Source organism: Oreochromis niloticus, linkage group LG10 (genome assembly GCF_001858045.2).
Source record: "Oreochromis niloticus isolate F11D_XX linkage group LG10, O_niloticus_UMD_NMBU, whole genome shotgun sequence".
Classification (NCBI taxonomy): domain Eukaryota; kingdom Metazoa; phylum Chordata; class Actinopteri; order Cichliformes; family Cichlidae; genus Oreochromis; species Oreochromis niloticus.
Window position 1 is genome coordinate 18,076,201 of NC_031975.2, and position 23,900 is coordinate 18,100,100.

The 23,900-nt window shown below is 41.1% G+C and overlaps 1 protein-coding gene across 1 annotated transcript; it reads left to right on the forward strand.

Moving 5' to 3' along the window:
- Window positions 1–422: 422 nt before the first annotated feature.
- elnb (elastin b) lies at window positions 423–23,782 on the forward strand. Its single transcript, XM_025911078.1, has 52 exons — window positions 423–574; window positions 3,250–3,435; window positions 3,881–4,162; window positions 4,294–4,314; window positions 4,444–4,587; window positions 5,926–6,000; window positions 6,250–6,333; window positions 6,416–6,841; window positions 7,044–7,124; window positions 7,242–7,289; window positions 7,418–7,480; window positions 7,554–7,601; window positions 7,765–7,827; window positions 7,921–7,968; window positions 8,081–8,476; window positions 8,656–8,691; window positions 8,784–9,062; window positions 9,532–9,564; window positions 9,649–10,092; window positions 10,178–10,207; window positions 10,401–10,616; window positions 11,043–11,174; window positions 11,263–11,295; window positions 11,637–11,672; window positions 11,767–11,898; window positions 11,988–12,035; window positions 12,206–12,256; window positions 12,507–12,599; window positions 12,792–12,815; window positions 14,520–14,540; window positions 14,912–14,938; window positions 15,024–15,038; window positions 15,154–15,177; window positions 15,284–15,328; window positions 15,535–15,547; window positions 15,634–15,770; window positions 15,926–16,093; window positions 16,214–16,243; window positions 16,340–16,384; window positions 16,497–16,712; window positions 16,796–16,852; window positions 16,941–17,171; window positions 17,435–17,476; window positions 18,092–18,502; window positions 18,639–18,665; window positions 18,759–19,337; window positions 19,886–19,945; window positions 20,228–20,311; window positions 20,448–20,498; window positions 20,692–20,715; window positions 20,963–21,028; window positions 22,608–23,782. Exons 1-52 carry the CDS (start codon window positions 499–501, stop codon window positions 22,628–22,630), a joined length of 6,024 nt encoding a protein of 2,007 aa, XP_025766863.1. The 5' UTR covers window positions 423–498; the 3' UTR covers window positions 22,631–23,782.
- The last annotated feature ends 118 nt before the right edge of the window (window positions 23,783–23,900 follow it).

Here is a 23,900-nt window from a genome sequence, read left to right on the forward strand (position 1 = left end):
CATATATCGTTCTAGTTTACCTGCATTTTCACCTGGAACAATTGGGAAATCCAGGGCACACTCACACTTCTTTCTTTTCTTAATGATTTGTGGAGAAAAACAAAGAAGTGATCCCCCATTTTCTTCAAATTCACAGTCACTCATTCATCCCAAACCTCCCTTGCTTTCTCTACCAAACTCCCACCCACCCTACGTACTCTCTTTTCTTGGCAGCAAAGAGCAAAATAAATGCAGCCCAACAGTCTGGGGGGTTAGAACAACCCATTTGCTTTAATGAGGTGATCCAGTGTGTTTTCTCTCCCTCTCCCCTTCTTTTCTTGTCTATCTCTCTCTCTGTGTCTTTAGCCAATTACACACTGTCCTGTTTTGCACCCCCCCTCTTTTTTTATGATCACACTCATTTTCCCTCCTTCTTTCTGAAGGCCTCGGTGAGCCCTGATAGGCTTGTTGGGGATAAAACCTGCAAGTTGGGAGAGGAGAGGGACATTTTGGAGCAGGATGGCAAGAGGGACAGTGGCCACATACCTGCATGGAGTCCTTCTCCTGGCTCTGTGGAAACCCTCGCTGCAAGGAGGTGGGTCCCTTTTACTGCATGTGTGTGGCACCCAGTGGAGATCAGGTGTCACATAAAGTTTCTTTAGCATTTGTAAAAGAGAAATGCATGGACAGCTCTTTTTTTTTTCTTTGTTTGTATGTTCTATGAGATCTGTGAGAGGTTTTGCATATATAAACTGGCTGCTAACAATTATTCTATTATTGTTATTATTGTGATAAAAAAGTATCCACCATTGATTTCCTCAGTGAAAGCACACTGTATTCAATGTCCAAAAATCTACCACAGAGCTAAATTTACTTGACTGAAGAAGCTATTTCTTAGCACTATGAGTGTAGCATCATTACCAACATGTCTGCAGCCTGTTCCCATCTCAATTCTGAAGAACTTAAAGTCTAAAAATGGCTTTCTTAGTCAAATTCATTTGCAGCCTTCTGAAAATACTACATTGACCTTGCAGTCAACATGCTTTACATGTTCATAAAAAGTGCATTTTTTCCTTAACAATAAATCAAGAAGACATTGCTTTGTTGAATGATTCTAATATATTGCTGCTTTAACTTTCCAAATGCTTGTTTCCTCCCCCCTCATCTGTCTGGAAGAAAGTGCTGAGGCAGGTTAACGCGTAAATTAAGGATGACACACTTTAGACAAATAACTTCTCAAAGCCCAGGTGTATTTTTTTTCTCACAGTCAGCTCCTGGGGCATGAGGTCTGGACAACAGGGTTATACTTACAGCTTTTAATGAGGTGTTGCACCACATTAAAAGGTTTAATTCAAACCGTGTGCTCCAGACCTCATCCCTCCAAGATCCCTTTTCATTGTCTTGTCTGTTTAAGCTTTGAGCCGGCTGATCTGAAGAGGTTCCCCCTCAACTCTTCTTGTCTTGTTAGACCAGACATCTGCTGGTTTAAGAGCTGTTCCAGACTGTTGTGTAATTTGCATTCACTCAAGGTCAGGCTGAACCACTGCACAGTCACTGGAAAGCAAGGAGATGGTATCTGCTGTTTAGCTTCTTTGTTTTGGTCTTACTTGGGATCTCAACATCTGCATTCTTTGAAATGGTACCTCAAGCCAAAAATAAATTGAAAACCTCAGAACAAACTATTCAGGGTACAGCAAAAGTTAAACTGTGTGAGTTTTAGAAGCAGAAGCCAAAAATAAGGTAAGAATGCCAGATCACTTTTCTGCCTTTATCTGATAGGACCACCTACCTCCTGAAGTCTGCACTGTGTGATGACCTCAGTGACAAAAAAGGCCAGTATACAGCGAGCACACAATTAAGCTGCTGGATACAGGAAGTGTTACTCAAGTGTTTGTCTTTCTTAATTAGATAAGAGTCAGTGTTGCGCTGGCAGGAAATGAGAAGTGAAAAGAGGATGACATGACAAAAGGTTTTCCTGCCTTAAGTGAAATATGAACACTGGATTTGCAATGTTAAGTGAGCTATCAGATATACTGTGACTTTTTCTGAGTTTTAAAATAACAAAACTGAAGTTCAGACTCTGTGAAGTTATAACTCTCCTTGCAAATTAATCCAAGTTGTTGGGTGCTATAAAACAAGATATTGAACTAATTGAAACCCGATGATGGGAATAAAACTTGCAAAAACAACCAGCTCACCAAAGTGCATTGAAGGACATCCAAAACAATGAAAGACCAGTTTTAATCTGAAGCTCAGATGTAAACCTGTTGATTGTAATAAAGGAAATAATCACCAAATTCAGCAGAATTTGTCCTCTGGGATTCCCGCAGTTAGGCTAGCATGGCCTAAAACATTAATATTTGTATATGGACTTAGTAATTAAATGAGGCAGGCATTATTACTTCACTAATGAGTTATTAATGACCCTGAAGAAAAATCCCTTTCCAAACAGTGACCAAATCTCTGGTGAATTTGAGCACATACTTGTACCTGTCCAATGTTTAATTCCAATAAAAATTCCTCCAAAAACAACAAAAGCCTTTTGGCAAGCCTGTCCAGAACAATCTAGCCGGCAGAGCTGAATGACTGAACAGTTAAGTTATTTACTGTGTTGGAAATGTGCTGTACATGGCAACACTATGAGATCAGTAACCCACATTCTTTAGGAATCCCTGCAGACCTTTTCCTTTACACATCTGGACTGTGGGATCTTAGAAAGCCTTTCCTTTTATAGTTGTTCACGCTCCCTGGTTCTATTTTTGGTTTTTGCGATTTGAAAACAACATAGGTGCAGAAAAGTGTGAGAATTGTGACCGAAGCATGCCATTTGTATGAAACAGCGTTTGTTATTGGCTGCAGAGAAACTCGGATACGGAGCAAAGAGACGATAATCGTTGCGGACAAGCGCACGTGTACACACGCGTTTCATCATCTCCCCGCTTGTGTGGCATCAGATTCTATTTGTTAAATGTAATCCTTGGTGTTTAGGCAAATTAAATGGGTTACATGCTGCAAAGAGGTGAAAATTATGCCCCATTAACTCCGACAAATGACTCACAAATTCCACAAATTCTGTCAGGAGCCCGAAACATAGTCACCAATAAACTGCTGTGTTTGTAAGGTGATGTAAATGGCTTTGTCTGCTCATATAAAAAGAACTGTGCAACTTTATTTTATCAATAATACCCACTGTTTTTTATAGCAGAATATTTCTACAGGCACAGAAAAACCTACAATATTAAACATATTGCTTTTGCACACTATGAACAGGGGTATATGTACCTGCTGGAGGTGTGACTGGAGGAGTCGGGCCAGGAGCTGGAACTGGATTTGGACCAGCTGGGACTGGAACTGGATTTGGTCCAGGAGGCATTGGGACAGGATTTCAGCCTGGAGGAGGTGGACCAGGAGGCACTGGTACTGCTTTAGGAGGCTTTGGACCAGGAGCTGGTGGAGGTAGGTTTGAGAGTTTCTCCCCAAGTTTTACTGAATCTGACTGCAGCTGCACTGAAACACTGGCTGACATGTTTCAACTTATCCTCGGACCGCCACAGGTAATCAGCATTCTTTTTAGATGCAGTTGTTCTCATAAAAATAGCTAAAGATTTAAGATTTGTCATCAATTACACAAGCACAGTTTTTCAAATGTTCTATACCTTCTGTTTAAATGAAATCAATTACTGGAGGAGTTCCAGGTTACAAGCCATGAAAAAGCTTTAAAAGCCACGCTATGTTTTCATGTCTCACCAATAATGAATTCCTCATGTTGCGTTCAACAACAAGAACAAAATCTGGCCATAAATTGGCCTATGATGTTTGGCTGCTTTTCAGCTTTCTACATACACATGTCATCTACATCAATCTTTCTGTGCTTTCAACTCACAATCACTCTATTCCTCAGGGGGCTATGGGGGTCAAAGGCCAGGTGGTGTAGGCCCAGGAGTCGGACCAGGTGGACTGGGACCGGGTGGAGTTGGACCGGGTCTGGGACCAGGGGGAGTGGGACCAGGTGGAGTGGGAACGGGTGGAGTTGGACCAGGTCTGGGACCAGGAGGAGTGGGACCAGGTGGAGTGGGAACGGGTGGAGTTGGACCAGGTCTGGGACCTGGAGGAGTGGGACCAGGAGGTTTTAGGCCCAGCAGCTTTGGTCCTGGAGGACTGGGACCTGGAGGTGTTGGGACTGGTAAGACAAATATAGTCGTGAGATATTTTGTTTACTTCTTGATTTATTGATTGATTTAATTATCTGCAAAGAGCAAAGTTTTTCCTTCTGTTACTTTTCACCTAACTGTCCTGATTACTTTCTTCTTAAAGGTGTCAAGCCTCCAAAAACAGGTAACACGTTTTGTGTTTTTTTTTTCAATAAATCTTCAAATGTCATGAAATTTATGCAACAAAAAGTCAACTTACAGATCACTCTGATGGCTCTAAGAGCTCAAGGTGATTTCTCTTTTATTTAAACAGGAGGTGGCTATGGTACTGGTGGAACAGGACTAGGACCAGGCGGAGTCGGGACGGGTGGTTTTGGAGCAGGTGGTGTTGGTCCTGGGGGTTACGGAGCTGGGCCTGGAGGAGTTGGTCCAGGAGGTTTTGGAACCGGCACTCAAGGCATATTCATCATGGTTTTGTTTTTTGGTTTTTTTGGCCGGGGGGGGGGGGTCGTACAGGTAGCGCATCATAAATTGTAGATTTTCAGCACAACTGTCTGTCTAGTGCCCAGTAACAGGTGAAAGGCATATTTGATAAATAATATAAAACATAAATTAATAAATTCACTTCACAAAGAGATTACTCATGAAAAAAAACAAGTATTAATAATGCTCAACCCCCAACATAGTACATGTTAAAGTTTGGGGATCTGGGATCTGTGGTCAGCCTCTGGTTAATTCAAGGCAGCAGGATAAGAACAGCATAAATGTACCTTCATTTCATATCTTCTGTCTTCTAGTTTACTGTTGGTGGGGACCCAGCCTTATCAGTACAGACACATACAGTGATAAAGGCTGGTCCATTAGGCTTGGCAGACTCCCAATGAAGGAAAAAAGTCATTACATGAGTCAGAAAGACTGATATGTATTGGAATTTCAGTCCATTCTGTTTTCAATCCCCCAAATCATGGAAGTGACAATATCCAAACTAATCCTAGACGTTAAACATCGGCTTTGTGTAACATTTTGAAATCCATCTATTGTGCCTTTATTTAGAAAGTGTAAACAAACCAAGTCTAGGTAAGTGTAAGCAAAGGAAACAGACTCACATATCATATTTTCCAGTTTACCGACATCTGGCCATCTCAGCTGAACACATTTTTCATCCTCACTGCATGTTTATGTACACAAAGTATGTGCGTGTGTGTGTGTGTGTGTGTGTGTGTGTGTGTGTGTGTGTGTGTGTGTGTGTGTGTGTGTGTGTGTGTGTGTGTTTGCTTGTTCCACTCTGAGGAGGTACATGTAAACATAGGCAAGCAATAGAAGGCATGCATTATGAGTTATGCATTATAAGTTCCAAAAATGGAAACCATTGCAAGCCAAAATTGAGCAAATGAACACAATGACAATTAAATTATATTTCAAAGAAAAAAGTTCTTGTGTGAAGCTCAAAATGACCTAATTTGTATACGAAGCATAAACAGCAGCAGCTCTGTTTTAATGGGAAGTTGGGGAATTTTTTTTATGCTACATGTTTATTTTTCATTCATATCTCTTTAGAGGCTTTTGATACCCCTCTTTGACCAACTGTAATTGATTCAGTTACTGCCAAAGCCTACAGGAGGTTTAAGAGGTTTTAGAGTTTATGACTCTAAAAATTGTAGTTTTGTCTTGGGCAGACATAAATGTGTAATATTACAAAAGCATCAAGTTGCACAAAATTAGTTAGTGTATGATTTAATTTGTGTTTGGAAATTTAGGTAGTACTAAGTGCTCCTTCTTTACGTTTTTTCACCAGGGTTTGGAGGCCTTGGAGCAGGAGGTACTGGGACTGGTGGAGGACTTGGAGCTGGAACAGGTTACACACCTGGAGGTCAGCAGTTTTCATATGTCTGTATCAGCTGTGGCTCTTGCATGTATATCAGCTAAATACTTACCTACATACATGCTGGATCTCTGTGATCCACATACCATAGGCATACTGTACATACCACACAAAGCATTGGAAATGGCTGAAATATGATTTATTTAATCTTCTTAAGTTTCCATTTACCATAAATGTGTATAAACTGCTTACCTTGAAGGATACATATGTAGCAAATAACACTCTGTTCTAACACAGGTGGATATGGAGGTGGTTATGGACCAGGTGGAGGAGTTCAATACCCAGGAATTGGTGGAACTGGTCCCAAACCTCCTAAAACAGGTAGGTACTATATGTTTATGAATTAATATTAGATGATACTATATGACTGACCTATGATATCATATCATTTTTTTCACCTTAGGTGGAGTTGGGACATCACTTGGAGGAACAGGATTTGGGCCTGGGGGTGCAGGGGTTAGGCCTGGTGGAACAGGATTTGGACCAGGTGGAACAGGATTTGGGCCAGGAGGTGCAGGATTTGGCCCTGGTGGAACAGGACTTGGCCCAGGTGGTGCAGGGATTGGGCCGGGTGGAACAGGCTTTGGCCCTGGTGGTGCAGGAGTTGGGCCTGGTGGAACAGGATTTGGCCCTGGTGGTGCAGGTGTTGGACCGGGTGGAACAGGATTTGGCCCTGGTGGTGCAGGAGTTGGGCCTGGTGGAACAGGATTTGGCCCTGGTGGTGCAGGAGTTGGACCTGGTGGAACAGGATTTGGGCCTGGTGGTGCAGGAGTTGGACCTGGTGGAACAGGATTTGGCCCTGGTGGTGCAGGAGTTGGACCTGGTGGAGGTAGATAATATATATACATTTCCTCAACAATAGAAAGAAAGCTTCTGTGATTAAATCATAATAGCAAATTAACATTTAAACAGTGCATGCCGCATTTCCCGCTATTTGCAAAACATACTATTCTGAATTTTCACGTAGTTTGTGTCTTACTTTTTAAGGTTGATGAAACTTTTGTCTATAGAAAACATTTTTCCTCTTTCAGTTCCAACGTTGCCACAGACTGGTACCACTGGAGGAGGACCTGGGGTAAAGAGTGGTGGTAAAGCATCAAAGCAAGTTCCAGGTAAACTTATCACAACCCAAAAACAAGAATCCAAAAGGCTTTGCAATTTAAAGTTTCAACCAGAAACACTGATGTTTTGGGGGGTTTGGGGTATTGCGTTAATATGATGTCACACAGGCATTGGCGTGCCTGGACTCTATCAAGGTGGATTTGTCCCAAGCCAAGGTATGTTGAAACATATCAAACATATGATGAATAAATACACAATGGTACGGTAAAATAAACAATATATCAGTGTAAGAGATTTCATTTACAGAAGAGGTTGCAAGTGTTATCCTGTCTTCTCTGATCAGGGTTTGGAGGCCGTGGTGTTCTTCCTGGAGTGGCTACAGGAACTGGACTAGGAACTCAGAGTGGTATGTAAATGAACTTTGTGAATCCTGGAAAATCTCATCTTCAAAAAAAAACATGTTGCCTTGTTCCCTGCAGGAGCCGGAGTACTTGGTCAGGGTGGTACTGGACCGGGAGGTGCAGGCAGTAAGCGTCATAAAGTCCTAAACCTAAAAGCTGTGTGATATTACAAGTACAACTGTTGTGCATTACTTGTCTTTTAAATATTAAGACCTTAAAAAAATATTAGTGAATGGCAGCAAGTTAGAACCTTAAAGGGTTTCTGTGTAAAGTCTATCTCTCACCTTAGATGGTCGAGGACAGCCATTGCCTGGGATTTTTCGTGGTTACCCCCTCATATCACCAAAAACAGGTAAGAGAAGCAGAGAGATGAAAGAGATGCAGCATGTAGCACTACAGGCCAGCAGGACAAAAAGGAAAGGAAAACTTTTTTTTTTATTTGCAGGAGTGGGAAAATCCAAGAAGAATCCAGCCAAAGCTGCAGCTAAATATGGTACAGACCAGGGTTGAGGTGTAAGCCTCATTTTCAACATCAGTAATGCAAAAGTAACTGAATAATTGTGGTCTAATAGAAAAATACTTTGTTTAAATTTGTATTTATGGAGGTGGAGCTGGAGGCACGCTTGGTCAAGGAGGCACTTTTGGGGGTGGGGTTGGAAGAGTTCCTGGAGGGGGAGTCTCACCTGGGTTAGGTGGTGGAGTTGGCACAGGTGGGGGACCTGGATTTGGAGGCGGTGTTGGAACAGGAGGAGGAGTTGGAACAGGTGGGGGACCTGGATTTGGAGGCGGTGTTGGAACAGGAGGAGGAGTTGGAACAGGAGGGGGACCTGGATTTGGAGGCGGTATTGGGACAGGAGGCGGACCTGGATTTGGAGGTGGAGTTGGAACAGGAACTGGACCTGGATTTGGAGGCGGTGTTGGAACTGGAGGTGTCCCTGGATTTGGAGGTGGAGTTGGAACTGGAGGTGTCCCTGGAGTAGGTGGTGGCATACCAGGCTTAGGTAATTCCATACTCCTGTCAAAGTTACATCATGCATCCATTCAGAAATTTTCTATTCATAGATGTTATTTATAAATTCTGAAAATTCTTCAACAAACAAGATTGGAAATTAAACGTGTTTATTGGGGTTTAATGGGTCCTTTTGTGGTTTGGTAAATTTGTATTCTGACATGGCCACAGGTTATGGCCCAGGTTCAGCCAAAGCACGCAAATATGGTGAGACATGTTTCTTCATTTCTGTAAAATACCCAAATTACATGATGAATATGTGTTGTTTGCAACACTCAAAGTGCCTTGAATTTCTCCAGGTGGTGGAGGTGTCGGGACTGCAGGAGGGCCTGGTTCTGGAATTGGAACAGGAGGGGCAGGTGGTGGCTATGGTTTTGGTCCAGGTGGCACAGGTACCGGCACATCTGGAGGCCTTGGAGGTGTGAGACCTGGTTCTGGAGTTGGTTTTGGTCCCAGTGGTACTGGCACCAGACCAGGTGGTCTTGGCTATGGTCCAGGTGGTACTGGCACCGGACCAGGTGGTCTTGGCTATGGTCCAGGTGGTACTGGCACTGGGTCAGCAGGAGTGGGACCCGGGGGTAATTATGAATCACTATATTAAAATGTCATATTAACCTCCTAAGACCCGTACTCTTTCATGACATGCATTTTTAATTTGTCTTTGCTATTTGGGCTGATTGGGACCTGATGAATGTAAAAACAAAGAATTACGTGATTTTTTTTTTACGTGATTTTTCTTTCTGAGAAAAATGAGATCCACATAAGAGGACATTCGTTTTAAATTTTGATAGAACAGTGGCAGTATAATGTCCTTGTGAGTGGATATCAGGCCATTGTAGAGCAAAATTTAGCATTTTGGTCTAGACAACCGAAAATGTGATGTCCACATATGTGGAGGCCAGGTGCTAGGAGGTTAAATATTAAAATATACATAAACTATATTGTACACTACTATCAATACTAACTTGAGAATGTGCAGTTATGAAACCAAATCTATGACATTACCAAAGACATACAGTATACATAAATACTATATTTGTATTTCAGGGTATGATGCCAGTGCCAAAGCTCGTAAATATGGTAAGACATAATTTCTCTATTTATTATAGACTATTCATCAAAATAAATCAAAGCAGCTAAAATTTAACCATTTTCTCCTGAAAGGCATGTTAAGTGGGGCTCTTGGAGGAACAGGAACAGGTACTGGAGGACTAAGGCCAGGTGGTGCTGGAACTGGTTATGGCCCAGGCGGCGTTGGACCAGGTGGAGTTGGCACTGGCTATGGCCCAGGTGGAGTTGGACCAGGTGGAGTTGGCACTGGCTATGGCCCAGGTGGAGTTGGAACAGGTGGAGTTGGAACTGGCTATGGCCCAGGTGGAGTTGGACCAGGTGGAGTTGGCACTGGCTATGGCCCAGGTGGAGTTGGACCAGGTGGTGCTGGCACTGGTTATGGCACAGGTGGTGCTGGCACTGGCTACGGTCCAGGCGGCGTTGGACCAGGTGGAGTTGGCACTGGCTATGGCCCAGGTGGAGTTGGGCCAGGTGGAGTTGGCACTGGCTATGGCCCAGGTGGAGTTGGACCCGGAGGTGCTGGCTATGGACCTGGAGGTATGATAGAAGAGAAATAAGGAGCTATGTCAAAATTAAAATGGCTCCACTGGCTAATATAAAACTAATGGTGATGCGTTTGCAGGTTATGCTGGAGCCAAAGCGCGCAAATATGGTAAGAAACAACCTACTAAATGTCTGATGATCTTTACTGTAAATTTGCAATTTCATAAAATATATGTACAGAGAATATCAGAATAACTATGCACTTCTAATGAATGTTACTAATCACACCTTTAGTTTTGACATCTGACAAGTCTGTGGATATGACAAGTTTTTGTTTTCTCATAAAATCCTGCTCTCTGCAGGTGTTCCTGGAGGTACTGGAGGTGCCCTTGGTGCAGGAGGGCTTGGAGGAGGAACCGGGCCTAGTTCTGGACTTGGAGTTGGAGTAGGGGTTCCTGGACGAGGTGGAGTGTCAACAGGTGGTGGACCGGGGCTAGGACTGGGGGCAGGTGGTATACCGGGTTCTGGTGTTGTGACAGGAGTTGGACCAGGTGGATTTGGACCAGGCAGTGCTGGAGGTACAGACATGAAATGCCTCTGTTATAGTTCTAAATATAATACACTTAGCTTTAAATTATTTGTCCCCTTGTGCTTATCTCACAGGATATGCAGAGGGACCCAAGTCTAAATATTGTGCAAACTAACCTAAAATACATCACATGAACACATGTAATATACACGAGCATTAACACAGGAAGAGTTCAAAATATAATGTAATTTTATAATTAAATGAAGGCAACAATTTTAAGTTTCTTACATCAGATTTTGGTAGGAATTATAATCAGTCAATTAGAATTAAATCATTTTTGATATAAATGTTTAAACAGAAACAATATTTAAAATATTTCCATGGTTCAAAATTGTTGTTGTTTTTTTGTTTTTTTTTAAGATATTTTGAGCTTTTGTTATAGATAAACTACTCACACACTTTTGAACCTTCCTAGGTCTTCCTGGTGGTGGCACAGGCCCAGGGACTGGAAGAGGATATGGACCTGGTGGTTATGGGCCTGGGGTTGGCACAGGTTATGGACCAGGTGGAGGTTATGGTCTAGGACCAGGGACTGGATTTGGACCAGGTTTAGGAAGCAATGATAATTTTGCTAGACAATTCTGATTGTAGCTCTTTAGAATCTTTAAAATGAAACTTTTTATGCGTATTTGCAGGTTATGGACCTGGATCAAAACCTGCTAAATATGGTATGAATGTTTTGTCTTTTTCTTACTGAATTTTCTTACTTTGTGAATAATGGTAAAAATATCTTCATTTGATTTTGATGAAGGCCCAGGTGGAGCCGGCACAGGTGGAGTACTTGGAGTGCTCTGAGGGTTATTCAAAGCTAAAATGTTAGCTGCAAAACTCATTTCTTTTTGTTTGTTTGTTTCAAAGTTAGCAAGGAAAATTAGGTACAAAAAAAATCATTCCAGTCAGGAAAAGTAATATACAACAAGCTCCACACTCACTATTCCTGTTGTTTCTAATGTTTACTTTAAATTACTTTTTTTTTTTTTTACCACATTTGATTTGTTGTGATCCTCAGGCTACGGCACGGCTGGATCTAAAGCTGCAAAGTTTGGTAAGGTGTAGTCTGACAAGTCTGTGTCAAGCGGAAAATAATGAATAAACTTTTTAAGCACCTCTTTTGAATTTACCTCTTTTATAATCTGTAGGGCAACCTGGTGGAGTTGTACCTGGGACAGGAACTGGAACCAGCACTACAGGAGCAGGAACAGGGACCGGCCCTGGTGTTTCAGCGAATGGAACCACCACTGGCACCAACCAGACAACAACCAGACCAAGTGGTGAGCCTCTGTGCTAAGGATAAAAAATCATATTACAGTTAACTATCATTTTCACAATTTACGAGTTAAATTGTCTATTGCTGGACCAGGAGGAAGACCTGAAGACACAGGAAGCACACCAACTCCGGCAACAGAAGGTATCTGTGCAGTGTTAGAGTAAACACACACAATCAATATGCAAACATATTAAATAGTTTTTTTTACTATATAAATTTTACTATTTACATTTATATTACTAATCATTCCAACATTACATAGAGTGCTAGTTTCTAATATCAGTCCTTTTATTATTCTGTCCTTGTTTCAGGTGATGATATTGACACTGTGATAGAGGGGTCTGGAAGTCCTGGTGGAGAGGGTGTGTGAAACTCTGGATTCTTGAGAACATTTTCTTATGTTGAAATCATCCACAGACTTTTGTGTAAATGACAGTTCTCACAATCAATCAGGTCAGGAGATGTAATATTCTGATGGCTGCCGAAGATGGTGCACAAACAAAGAAGCAACACAAAAAAGCAAACAACAACAAAAAGAAACCTTAATTTGTACATATTTGTTCGAAATAAGTTTTCAGATGTGAAAAGATTCCTACATAATTATTAAAACAGGAGGTACCGGTGTCGGTGGCAGACCAGTGGGTACAGGAAGTGACGGAGACCGTCTAGGTGGAACAGGAATCCCCATCATTGGACCCAAGCCAGGTACTTTTGGTCATTCATGCTACAGAGATATAGATATATGCATATCCTAATTATTTAGTTACTGGTTGAACCAAGTGTTTCAGAAATACCAGTATTAGGTTAAAAGTTGTATATTAGTTGAAACTTTCTGTCATCTAAGCAGTATTATTTCCATTTATGTATTATTTCCTGTTATATATCTGTATATAACAGGAATCAACGGGACAACACTTCCAGGTCAGAGATTCTGCATGTTTATCCATTTCTGTCAGAGTGCATCAGTAGCTGTGTCTTTGTCCATTCTTTCACTGCTTGCCTGTTCAAGTCATTATACAGATTTCAGCAACATTTGTGGTGAATCAAAAAGAGCGGGATTTCTTAGATTTGTGGGTGGACAGTGCCTCCATGTGGCCATTTGAAGTATACAACATGGTTGCCACGAATTCATATTTTGACTAACATATTCAACCATTACTAAAACATTTTAAATCTTTTCTCCAACGAATTTCATCCAGTTACTAATCAGCAAATAAATTATATTACAGACTAGTAGATCTAAAACAACAAGCACTCCAAGAGAGCAAATGTCCACCAAGGCAGCGCAGCATTTACTTTTGAGGAAATAGCATTGTATAATGTAGATATCTATTTTGCTTTTTTTATTCTTTTTAAATGTACTTTAAGATGTTTGTAGTGCAGTAAAAATCAGGTAAGGGTAGCAGGACCGATGTTAACTTTGATTGCAGAAATTCTGAAAATACTTTCTTGAAAGATAAAAAAAAGTTTGGGGTCAACTTGAAAGAAAAGAATATGTGAAATATAAAACTGGGAACATGTCCTAAATGTTGCCAATGCAAACAAACGGCAGTAGAAAGCATAGTTTTAAAGATAAAAGACATTTTATGAAAGTTTGACCGTAACTGAAGTTTAAAAAGAGCTCAGAGGTCCAAAATAACATGATATTTACAATCCCCATGTATCATTCGCTATATGCTCATATGTTGTCAGTACAAACGATGGCAGTAAGAAACACAGTTTTAAATAGCTCTTTATAGCTTTACAGTCACTTTGAGTTTGTGATCAACCTATTGAAACTGAATGAGAGGTCAGAGGTCAAATGCGAGATGATATTTTAAATCTTTATACGGTACTCTATATGTTGACAATAGACACCACACTTCTAAGAGTTATAGTTTTTAAGTTATACAGCTTTTTTCAACCAATTAATCACTGAGTTGATTTTTAAGATCTTGGTGGATGCAAGCCAAATTTTAATGGATGGTTAAAATGACCCTACTCTACACTGAGCCATCATGTTTATGGACAGAAAGACAGAAGAGATAAATATATTCATACTATAGTAATTTGAGTGCAATGTGGTAATTAGTGTACTTTAGATATACTTAAGATATTATTTTGTCTACATATAAAATCGTGCCCCTTACTTTACTTTAGTGGACATTTTGTTTTGTACACCATTGCTTTGTTGATGGTCTTGTGTGACACACCCAGTGTATGTGTGCAATAGCAAATAAAGTTCTTTTCTTTATTTCATGTTTTATTATTGATATTCTTCAGTGTAAACTGGCTGCAGTATTTTCACACCTACCAAACCTGCAGTAGATGACAACTCTCAAAATCCAAAAACTTGAATGAACTGATTACAGCAAGCAATAAATATCTCAAGTGTTACAAAGCATTAGGGGTGTGTAATTACAGATCAGTAAAGTGCCAATACAACTTCCTGATGTGAGACCTTTATTTACTGAGCAAAATCTAATGGTCATGAAGATTAGAGTTAAAACTCTGGTGACATTTTAGGGGACATCGAAACATATTCTAACTGCAAAGCATGCAACATGTGTGAGGGAACAGCAAGTCCACTTCTCTTCTTTGAATTTATAACAGTTAAACTAATAGCTTTCTTCCTACATTCTATAGGATCCACAGGTGTGACCCCTGGTAAGTTAGTATAAATAATTAACACTGAGATCTTATTTGAAGGAAAGCAGATCTCATTCTAAACAGTACTTGACTATAGAGATTGAAAAAGCATGTGCATTTGAATATAAAACTATCAGTGAGCATGCAGTGACACACTGACTCCTTTTTGATGTGGCTCACGTTATTTCTCCACTCAAATGCTGTCCCGGCTGTCACTGGTTTACCTGAGAGTCTTTATCACAGAATTTAAACCAGAGAATACCGCATGGCAGACACCAGTTAACAGCTGCAGATTGATTCAAATTCAAAGCATCTGCTTTTGAAAATATGTTGCTTAACTTTTTCTGATTTATGCTTTTACAAATAAATCTGTACTGCTGTTGTTACAGTCGGTGGTGGAGCTGCGCAACCAAGTGGTATGTAAACTGCATAAACTGTCAGGCTAAAGTTTAAATAAGTGCTGTCAGGATTTTACTTACCAGTGTTTCTGGTTTCAAACAGCTGGTGCAGGTGTTGGTAAGTAGGCCTATATGTGGTTCGCAGATTTCTGAAAGATACAAAGATATCAGCAAACACTGCTGTGTCATATTTACACTGGCAACTCTCTTGAACATTTCTCTTTAAAATTCAGGTGGGACAGGACTTCCTCCTACAGGTGAGATGTATGAAAGCAAGATGCAGTGCGCACAGCATTTCTTTGATGTGTTCCTTGCAAAGTTATTCACAAATTAATATTATTTCTCAAATCTGGCCTTTTACAGGTTCTGGTGGTGATCTGCCGGGAGTCAAACCCCTCAAACCCCCAGGTGATTAAAACAGGATAAAAATAATCAATTACAAATTAAGTTTAGGGATTACTTACTTATACTGATCACAGATTCAAATCATAAGATTAGCAATAGGAAAAGACTAGAAGTGAGACTAAAAGGAAAAATAGCTAGGTCATAATAGGTCATATCAGCTGCAATGGTGGTGAACACTCGTCCGCACACCATCTGTGTTCTGTCTGCAGGTGTCCCCCAGAGGTGACACACCAGGTGAAGGTGATGGAGAAGGAGGGCCTGATGGATACAGGGGTGGTACAGCGGGCACAGGTGGACAGGGAGGAGTAGGAGGGGGGTCCCACCAGTGCAGGAGTTGCAGGAAGTGTTTCAGGTGGTGTATCAACAGGAAGAGGAGGCAGCCCTGCTACTGGAACAGGTGTTGGTTCAGGAGGTGCAGTTGGAGCAACACCAAAACCACCTAAAGGTGCCACTTGTGCCTTTTAACTAACTATCCAATTTCTTGACAGTGTGTGCAACTTGCCATGACTAACAAATATTACAACAAACAGTCATGAAGTATAAAAAACACCACATGCTGAAGGAAAACATCTAATATGTCTTCACATTTTTAAACTATAGCATATAAACCTATAGCAGGAGGCACAAGTGGTGGACAAGGAGGAGTGGGAGTAGGAGTGGGAAGTGGTCCTGGATCTGCAGGAAGAGGTCCTGGAGCAGTGGGTGGAGGTCCTGGAGGAGGTGGTTTGGTACCTGGGGCTGGTGGGCCTGGTGCAGTAGGAACAGGAGGTGAGCTGCACTCATGTTTTGGTCCCCAAATGTTTGTGTATCCACGTTAAACTTAAATTCCTATAATACAATAACATAATGATTCCCAGTTTATTCACTTCACATATTTTTCTATTTCAGGCTATGGTGCTGGAGTTTTACCAGGGGGAGGTGCGCTACCCTAAAACTATCTTTAACATCTAAATCCCAGCAAATTTATAAATTAAACAACCCACATTTGAGAATATTTTTGTTTTTCACTTTCAGGCATTCGTTACCCAACTGGAGCTGGAGTAACAAAACCAGGCAAAGGTTTATAAACTGAGAAATTATGTTCTCCTTTTTTAAATGAAGATTTTTTGTTTAATTTTTAGCTATGAGAGATGCTACACAGTCCATTCAGTGTGTTTATTCTTTCCATCAGCATATGGGACTCTTGGAGCAGGGGGCCAAGGTGGGGTTGGCCCCGGTGGATATGGCACTGGTCCAGGAGGTTATGGCACAGGGCCTGGAGGTTATGGCACAGGGCCTGGAGGTTATGGAACCGGTCCAGGTGGATATGGAACTGGACCTGGACGCTATGGTGGTGTAGGAGCAGGAGGAACAGGAGTAGGCCCTGGGGGAGGTGTTAGACCTGACGGTGAGTTTACATTGATCAAAAATATCTAATTTAAGTAGTTTATAACTATTGGTATTAACTGTTTAAAATGCTCTCTTAACCAGGTTCTAGATATGGCACAGGTCCAGGACTGGGTACCGGCACTGGAAAACCACCTAAAAGTACAATGAAGTGAACACACAGAGTAAACCTACATAAAGGAAGTATAGAGAAAACTGAAACTAAACATTTAAAATATTTGATTTTTAGGCTATGGAGCAGGAGCTGGTGGTACTGGGTTTGGACCTGGTGGCTATGGGACTGGACCAGGTGGAACAGGTTATGGACCAGGTGGCCTTGTGCCTGGTGGCACTGGTCCTGGTGGTGCTGGGACCGGACTGGGTGGTGCTGGAACAAGGCCAGGTGGTATAGGACCAGGTGGTGCTGGCACAGGACCAAGCGGCTATGGACCTGGTGGAGTAGTAAAACCACCTAAATCAGGTATAATAAACAAGTATTTATGACTAACAACATTCAATAAAGTATTATATATATGAACCCGACAGCTGAGTGGTCAGAGGACTAGAACTCTAAAAAGCAGACCCCTGATCCAAATCCAAGCTGGGACAATTTGCTGCATGTTTGTCTCCTGTTTAAAATCCTGCAGTTCTTCTTTTCATTATGCTGATGTAAAGACACAAAATTTAAAACGATTAGGAAAATATTTTATAAGCTATACTCAAGCTGTTAACTTCTGTTGACAGGCTATGGATCATCCTCGCTAGGTGGAGCTGGCTTTGGACAAGGTGAGAATTTATACTTAATCACTTGTGAAGTGTGTTTTTGTCAGTTCTTTGTCTATATATTAAAAAAATCACCATCTGTTAGTCATTACATATATGTACATATTGTTGTTTGAAAGGCAATAAATAACAAGTCACTGTTGTGTCTTATGATAAAATATGCACTTCATCTGTGTAGGTTCTCAGTCACCATGGTATTTTTAAGAGCTCGAAAGAAGACGACTGGACTTCTGTTAACTATTTAAAGACGTTTCACCTCCCATCCAAGAGGCTTCTTCAGTTCTGAATTAACTTCTTTAAATAACTTAAAGAAGTCCAGTTCTTTCAAGTTCTTAAGAGTAAAGGAAGTACACAAATCTAAATGTAGGTTGTTATTAGCAAAACATAAAGCTGTGATTGATGTCAATAACCCAATTCTTATACTCTCGGCACTTCTAATTAAAACCAACATGATGCTTTTTATTTCAGAGGCTTCGTCTCTGAGGCAGGCATAAATATACTAAAAAGAACTTTTAAACACAAAACCTCCAGATAGAGTACACCACAGCCTGGTAAAACTATTTTTGCTTTCATTAAAAATACGATAGGGTTACCAGTTAAGTTATGCCTGAATTTCAGGTACAGGAGGGTTTGGACCAGGCGGGGCTGGCACTGGAACTGGAGGGTTTGGACCAGGCGGGGCTGGCACAGGTACTGGAGGGTTTGGACCAGGCGGGGCTGGCACAGGTACTGGAGGGTTTGGACCTGGCGGTGTTGGCACAGGAACTGGAGGGTTTGGACCAGGCGGGGCTGGCACTGGAACTGGAGGATTTGGACCCGGTGGAGGTGGCACAGGTACTGGAGGGTTTGGACCTGGCGGTGTTGGCACAGGAACAGGAGGGTTTGGACCTGGCGGTGTTGGCACAGGAACTGGAGGGTTTGGACCAGGTGGTGCTGGCACTGGAACAGGAGGGTTTGGACCATCAGGTGTTGGAACAGGAACAGGATTTGGACAGGCAGGCCAAGGAAAAAGAAAACCTTATAAATCTGGTAAGCAAGGATTACATAAATAAGATCTTTAGCTAGATCATATACTAATGGAGATACCTAATGGAGGTTTCATGATATAAGAAATGCAGCCAGCAAACAGCCGTTTTATCAAAGTTTTTTTCATTGTTTCTTCCAGGTTATGGAGGAGCTGGTTATGGAACAGGTAAGGTTTTAGTTTGGAGCAGGGAGGTTAATGGTTGTTTTAGATATTTATATGGTTTATAACTGTGTAAATATATTTTAACTTTTCTTCCAGGAGGAGGATTAGGAGGAGGATATGGCCCTGGTGGAACTGGGGGTACAGGTCCTGGAGGTTTCAGACCAGGAGGTGCTGGGACTGGTGGTTTTGGCCCTGGAGGTGCTGGGACTGGTTTTGGTCCTGGAGGTGCTGGGACTGGTGGTTTTGGCCCTGGAGGTGCTGGGACTGGTGGTTTTGGTCCTGGAGGTGCTGGGACTGGTTTTGGCCCTGGAGGTGCTGGGACTGGTGGCTTTGGCCCTGGAGGTGCTGGGACTGGTTTTGGCCCTGGAGGTGCTGGGACTGGGGGCTTTGGCCCAGGAGGCGCTGGGACTGGTTTTGGCCCTGGAGGTGCTGGGACTGGGGGCTTTGGCCCAGGAGGCGCTGGGACTGGTTTTGGCCCTGGAGGTGCTGGGACTGGGGGCTTTGGCCCAGGAGGAGCTGGGACTGGTTTTGGCCCTGGAGGTGCTGGGACTGGTGGCTTTGGCCCTGGAGGTGCTGGGACTGGTGGTTTTGGACCTTCTGGCCAAACACTTGGAACAAGAAAGCCGTCTAAATCAGGTTACGGCTCGTCGCTGGGTGGAGCTGGCTACGGACCAGGTAAAATTCTGAGATATACTCAGAAGCTTTTGATAGTAACTCATTTATTTTCTTATCAGACCCTCTACATTCAAAGCACTACCATTTGCACAAACTTAATGTAAATTAATTCAGAGAGACACTTAAACTAATCCAATTTAACCAACTGAAAGCATGAAGTTGACTTTTCGACTGGATCAACACCACATTAAATCATGCATAGGAGTAAACAGCAGCAAAAAGCAACAGGAACTGAATACTATGGTTTGGTTTGCCAAGTGGTGGGATTCTATGGAGGGAGTATCTCACACTTTGTGTTTGTCGTTGCACTAAAGTCTTGTCAGAAAGTAACCTTAGACATAGGAGCTCTCTTTATAGTTACAAACTGTAATGTATGACGGACCATTATGATTATTTGAAAGACCAAATATCCTATTCCTTTAATAAACGTGGACTACAGCTCAGTCTGCTTCTCTGTTTAACTTGTTGTTTCACGTTGCTCTATGGAAACATATGTATTATTGTATTATTTGTCATTTATGTAATTTAATCACATCACTGTTCATTAGGAGGTGGAGTCGGAGTTCTTCCTGGTACTGGGACAGGAGGCGTCACTGGTGGTGGCCAAGGTGAGGTTCCAGTTTATAAAGTCAAGTAAAAGTTTAGCACACAGCACATTATAATAAAGAGACAACAGACATATGAAAATTTGACTGAGATAAAACGTAGTCTCTGGTAATAATACTGGTAATAACTGGTAATAAAAATAAGACGGTTTATTTTACATTAAAAATTCTCCCAAGTGCCTCTAATCCACTGAGTACAATGGTGTTCATTTGGGCCTTTGTTTCATATGCCCATGTTAATTAAAAAGTTACTTGTCTCTCATTCATACCCATTTATCTGTTTAGGTAGCGTAGCAGGAGGTACAGGAGGGCTAGGAGGTCCTGGAGGAACTGGCCAAGGAGTTGGAGGACTACCTGGTGGGGGACCAGGTCAGTTTATATGAAAATATAGTCATTAGGATTATGAGAATGTGCTTTTAATATATTTCAAAACATCAAAATCAACAAAATTCATAGCACTGCACTGTAAACATGGCACAGATAAGAAGTGTTTTTATTCTTCCAGGAGGTGCTGCTGGTCCTGGATATGGTGGGCTGGGTATAGGAAGTTATCCAGGTGAGACAGATTTGATCACATATGTCCTCTTTTTAATACTCAGCATACTCATTTTAGTAAAATCATACAATAAACAAATAATCTGAGAATAACAGGAAACAGAAAGCAGTGTTATTCTGAGATTTTTTTTAAAGTCCATTGTAAGGTATCAGTTGTTTATTATGACTTTATCTTTCCTGTTATTGTTCTCTAGGGTATGCAGGGGCTGGACAAAAATGTAAGAAAACTCACTGTATCCTCTGGAATAAGCATGTCCAAATCAACAACACTGGTCTAGCATTAACACAAAGATACACAGTTCGGATGAGCATATTACTTTTGCTTATCTTGTTAGTGAAATATAATATATAAAGGATCATTCTGATTGTAACATGCATGCTTTTTTAGTATCTACTGACAACTAAGTATCTAAAATTGTTTTCTTGTTTTTGTTTGTTTGTTTGTTTTACTATCATGACCTTCAGCTAAAGCGCAGAAGGCAGCCAAATATGCAGCCATGCAGGGTTTACTTGGACCCAGGGGCTACAGAGGTAAAAGTCATAGACATATCATAACAGTCCTGATCACCGCATTTCCTATGCAATACAATATTTAGCCTCACTTCTGTCAATTAGATAATAGTGTTGACAAATAATAATAATACAAAGTTTTTATAAGGTTTTATAAGGTGCATAAGGGCTAAAAAGGATCATCTTAGCCCTTTGCTAGGCGGTTGCAAGGCAACATGATGACATCGTAATATCCGATATAGATATGTGTCATGTTTAGTTGTTCAACTCCTGATTATCTAGCAGGAGTTTGCGGACAAAGAAACAAACATACGGACAGACAGATTTTGTATCATATAGTAAGAAGATGTGATTTGTATTCATTTCAGGACTCATAACAATGATATGTTCTTCTTCATGTGTTGCAACTTGAAAGAAAATTTAAAAAAAAAAACATAAGTACACATTACCGCACCTCCCAATATACACTGTAATTATTTTCACACGCATACTAGACCGGATATTAAATGGTCTTTGGCCTGCCAGCTCCCCAGTACAAAGTCCTGTGATATCCAAATGCAACAATTTGTGTTGATGTGAGAATAGCACAGGTCCACTGAATCCATAGCTAAGCGGTTAGTTTGTGCGTTGCTCCTACATGCTCTGTTTAGGCAGCAACCTAATCTAAAGCAAACTGAACATTTTCCAGCAAATTATCTGAAAGCAATCTGAAGCTGATGACCTCCTGCCATGTGCTACATGCGAGGAAGGACAAGGACAACACCTCACCTGCTTCACCCGACACTGAACTCTGACCAGAATTATTCTTTTTAGTTAAAAATAACATTTTTGCTTTGCAGGTGTAAGCCTCTGCAAAACAAACAAGTTGTAGTTTACAACTTGGTCTCTCCAGAATCACAGTGAAGCTACAGTGAGACTGCATTATTGTAGGCATGATAAGATTTCATGTTGATGTTGCTACAAACAAGCAACTTTGTAACCTAAATACAAACATAACTACAAACCAGCTCTGGACTACAAACTAGCTAAGGACTCAACCAAATGGCAGATCAAACTCACCCTCTAGTAATACATTTAAAGGGTTTAAGAAAAGCCATGCCATGTTTTTTGTGTGTGGCTGTAATCTTTGTGGGATGGGATAGGCTCACCCACATATGTGCAGGCAGCCCAAACACTTAATTACTTAAGCCAAAATAAGTTATATGATGGAAAATATTTGTTAATATGAAAAAATTACTATTTCTTTTAAAAAAAATAACTTGCGTACACTTTCAATTAATAAAAAACCGATAATAGCTTCTAGAGTAAATTGCCAGACTCCCCTGTGAGTTTACTCTGGTCCAAAAATGGTTTCTACAGAAGTTACAAGGTGTAACACCCACAAATACAGGAACTCTGTGTCGGAAATGAACATTTGACCCTACAAACTGAGGAAATATGTCCTGGAAGCTATTCTGAGCCAAACCATCTTGTTAGTATAAAGTGGGATTTAACAGTTGTGACTTTATGTTGGTCTGGATGAACAGTGGAAGTCTTATTTAAACAATCTGCATACTGCATGTAAAGTGAAGAATAATGCTGCCTTTGTTCCGCTTTTTAGGAGCTGGCCGTAGGAGGAAGTGAGAAAGACCAAAAGACAGGAAGTGACCTCATTAAAACAACAGTGGTGCTATTGCATGATCCCACACTGTAAATGTCTTACCTGCCACAGAAGCTAAAGCTTCAGCACATCCCGCTTTTTACATTTTACAAGGTTGCAGTGGTTCTCAACCTGATCGGATTCACCGCCAGGTGAAGATTGCTATTTCCCTTTCTTAAATACTTTTTTCCTTTTTTGGATAATTAAGTCATTTTATTTTGGTCAAATTAGTAAATGTCAATTTCTCAAGAAAGTTTCAAAAAAATTAACGCGGTTAGAATACTCCTGAAATTCCTGATGATCGGGTTGAGAACCACTACAGCGAGGAATCAGCAACTCTTTTCATCACTTTTTGTCTATCTTTGCTGCGTTGATTATCATTTGTGTTCTTATGCAAGTATTGCTACGAATCCTCTGGGTTAAGACTGACACCAAGGACTCCCTCAGGGCAGCTCCTTCAGACCTGTCTGCATGCTGACGCAATGTGTAAAGAAATATAGGGCAACGCTTTTACCCAGTTAAACTGGGCTATGTCTGCAGAGTGAATGGCTGAGCAGATAATTCACTGTTAGCATCTTTTACATCAGTGGACAAACAAGTAGTGAGTACAGACACAGAGACAAACAGCTGCTGTCACAGGAGAACATGAAGGCAGTATTTTATGCAGTAGTGGTAGTCTTTTGATTCTTGAAAAGCAGTCTCTGGCCATGTGAGCTGTACTCAGGCCTCAGTAGTATCAGTAATGGAGCCTGAGGATTCTCACAGATACCACTTGAGGCCCACCTGTGAGATTCTTCCACTCATTTCACAACTTAATGGCACTGTTTTATAGCCACATCACACTCAATGGTATAAATGTAAAATTTTGGTTAGCGTGCATATATTTTGATTGTTAGGAGGGTGTATTTGTCCTGACTTTCTGAATGGGCTTAGTTTTAGCTTTTACAGTTGCTGTTGAGGTAAGCATTCAAGCTAAATGTGAGGTAATGTGACTAGAGTACATGACATCCAAGGAGTACTGATTACTGTGTTTTCCTTCTGTTCATGAACCTCCTTTAACACTGTTGGGGAAACTGCTCACGTTTACTAGACTTTTTAAATTATGTTGAGAACTCTATTTAGCCTCATTTTACAAAGTCAAGTGCATTATTACAGTACTAAAATATTTGAGTTAGTCATTCTGTGTGTGTTTTTACAGTTTTTAAACCCGTGTACTACTATGATGAGTATAAGTGCTTTGTTTTCTACATTGTC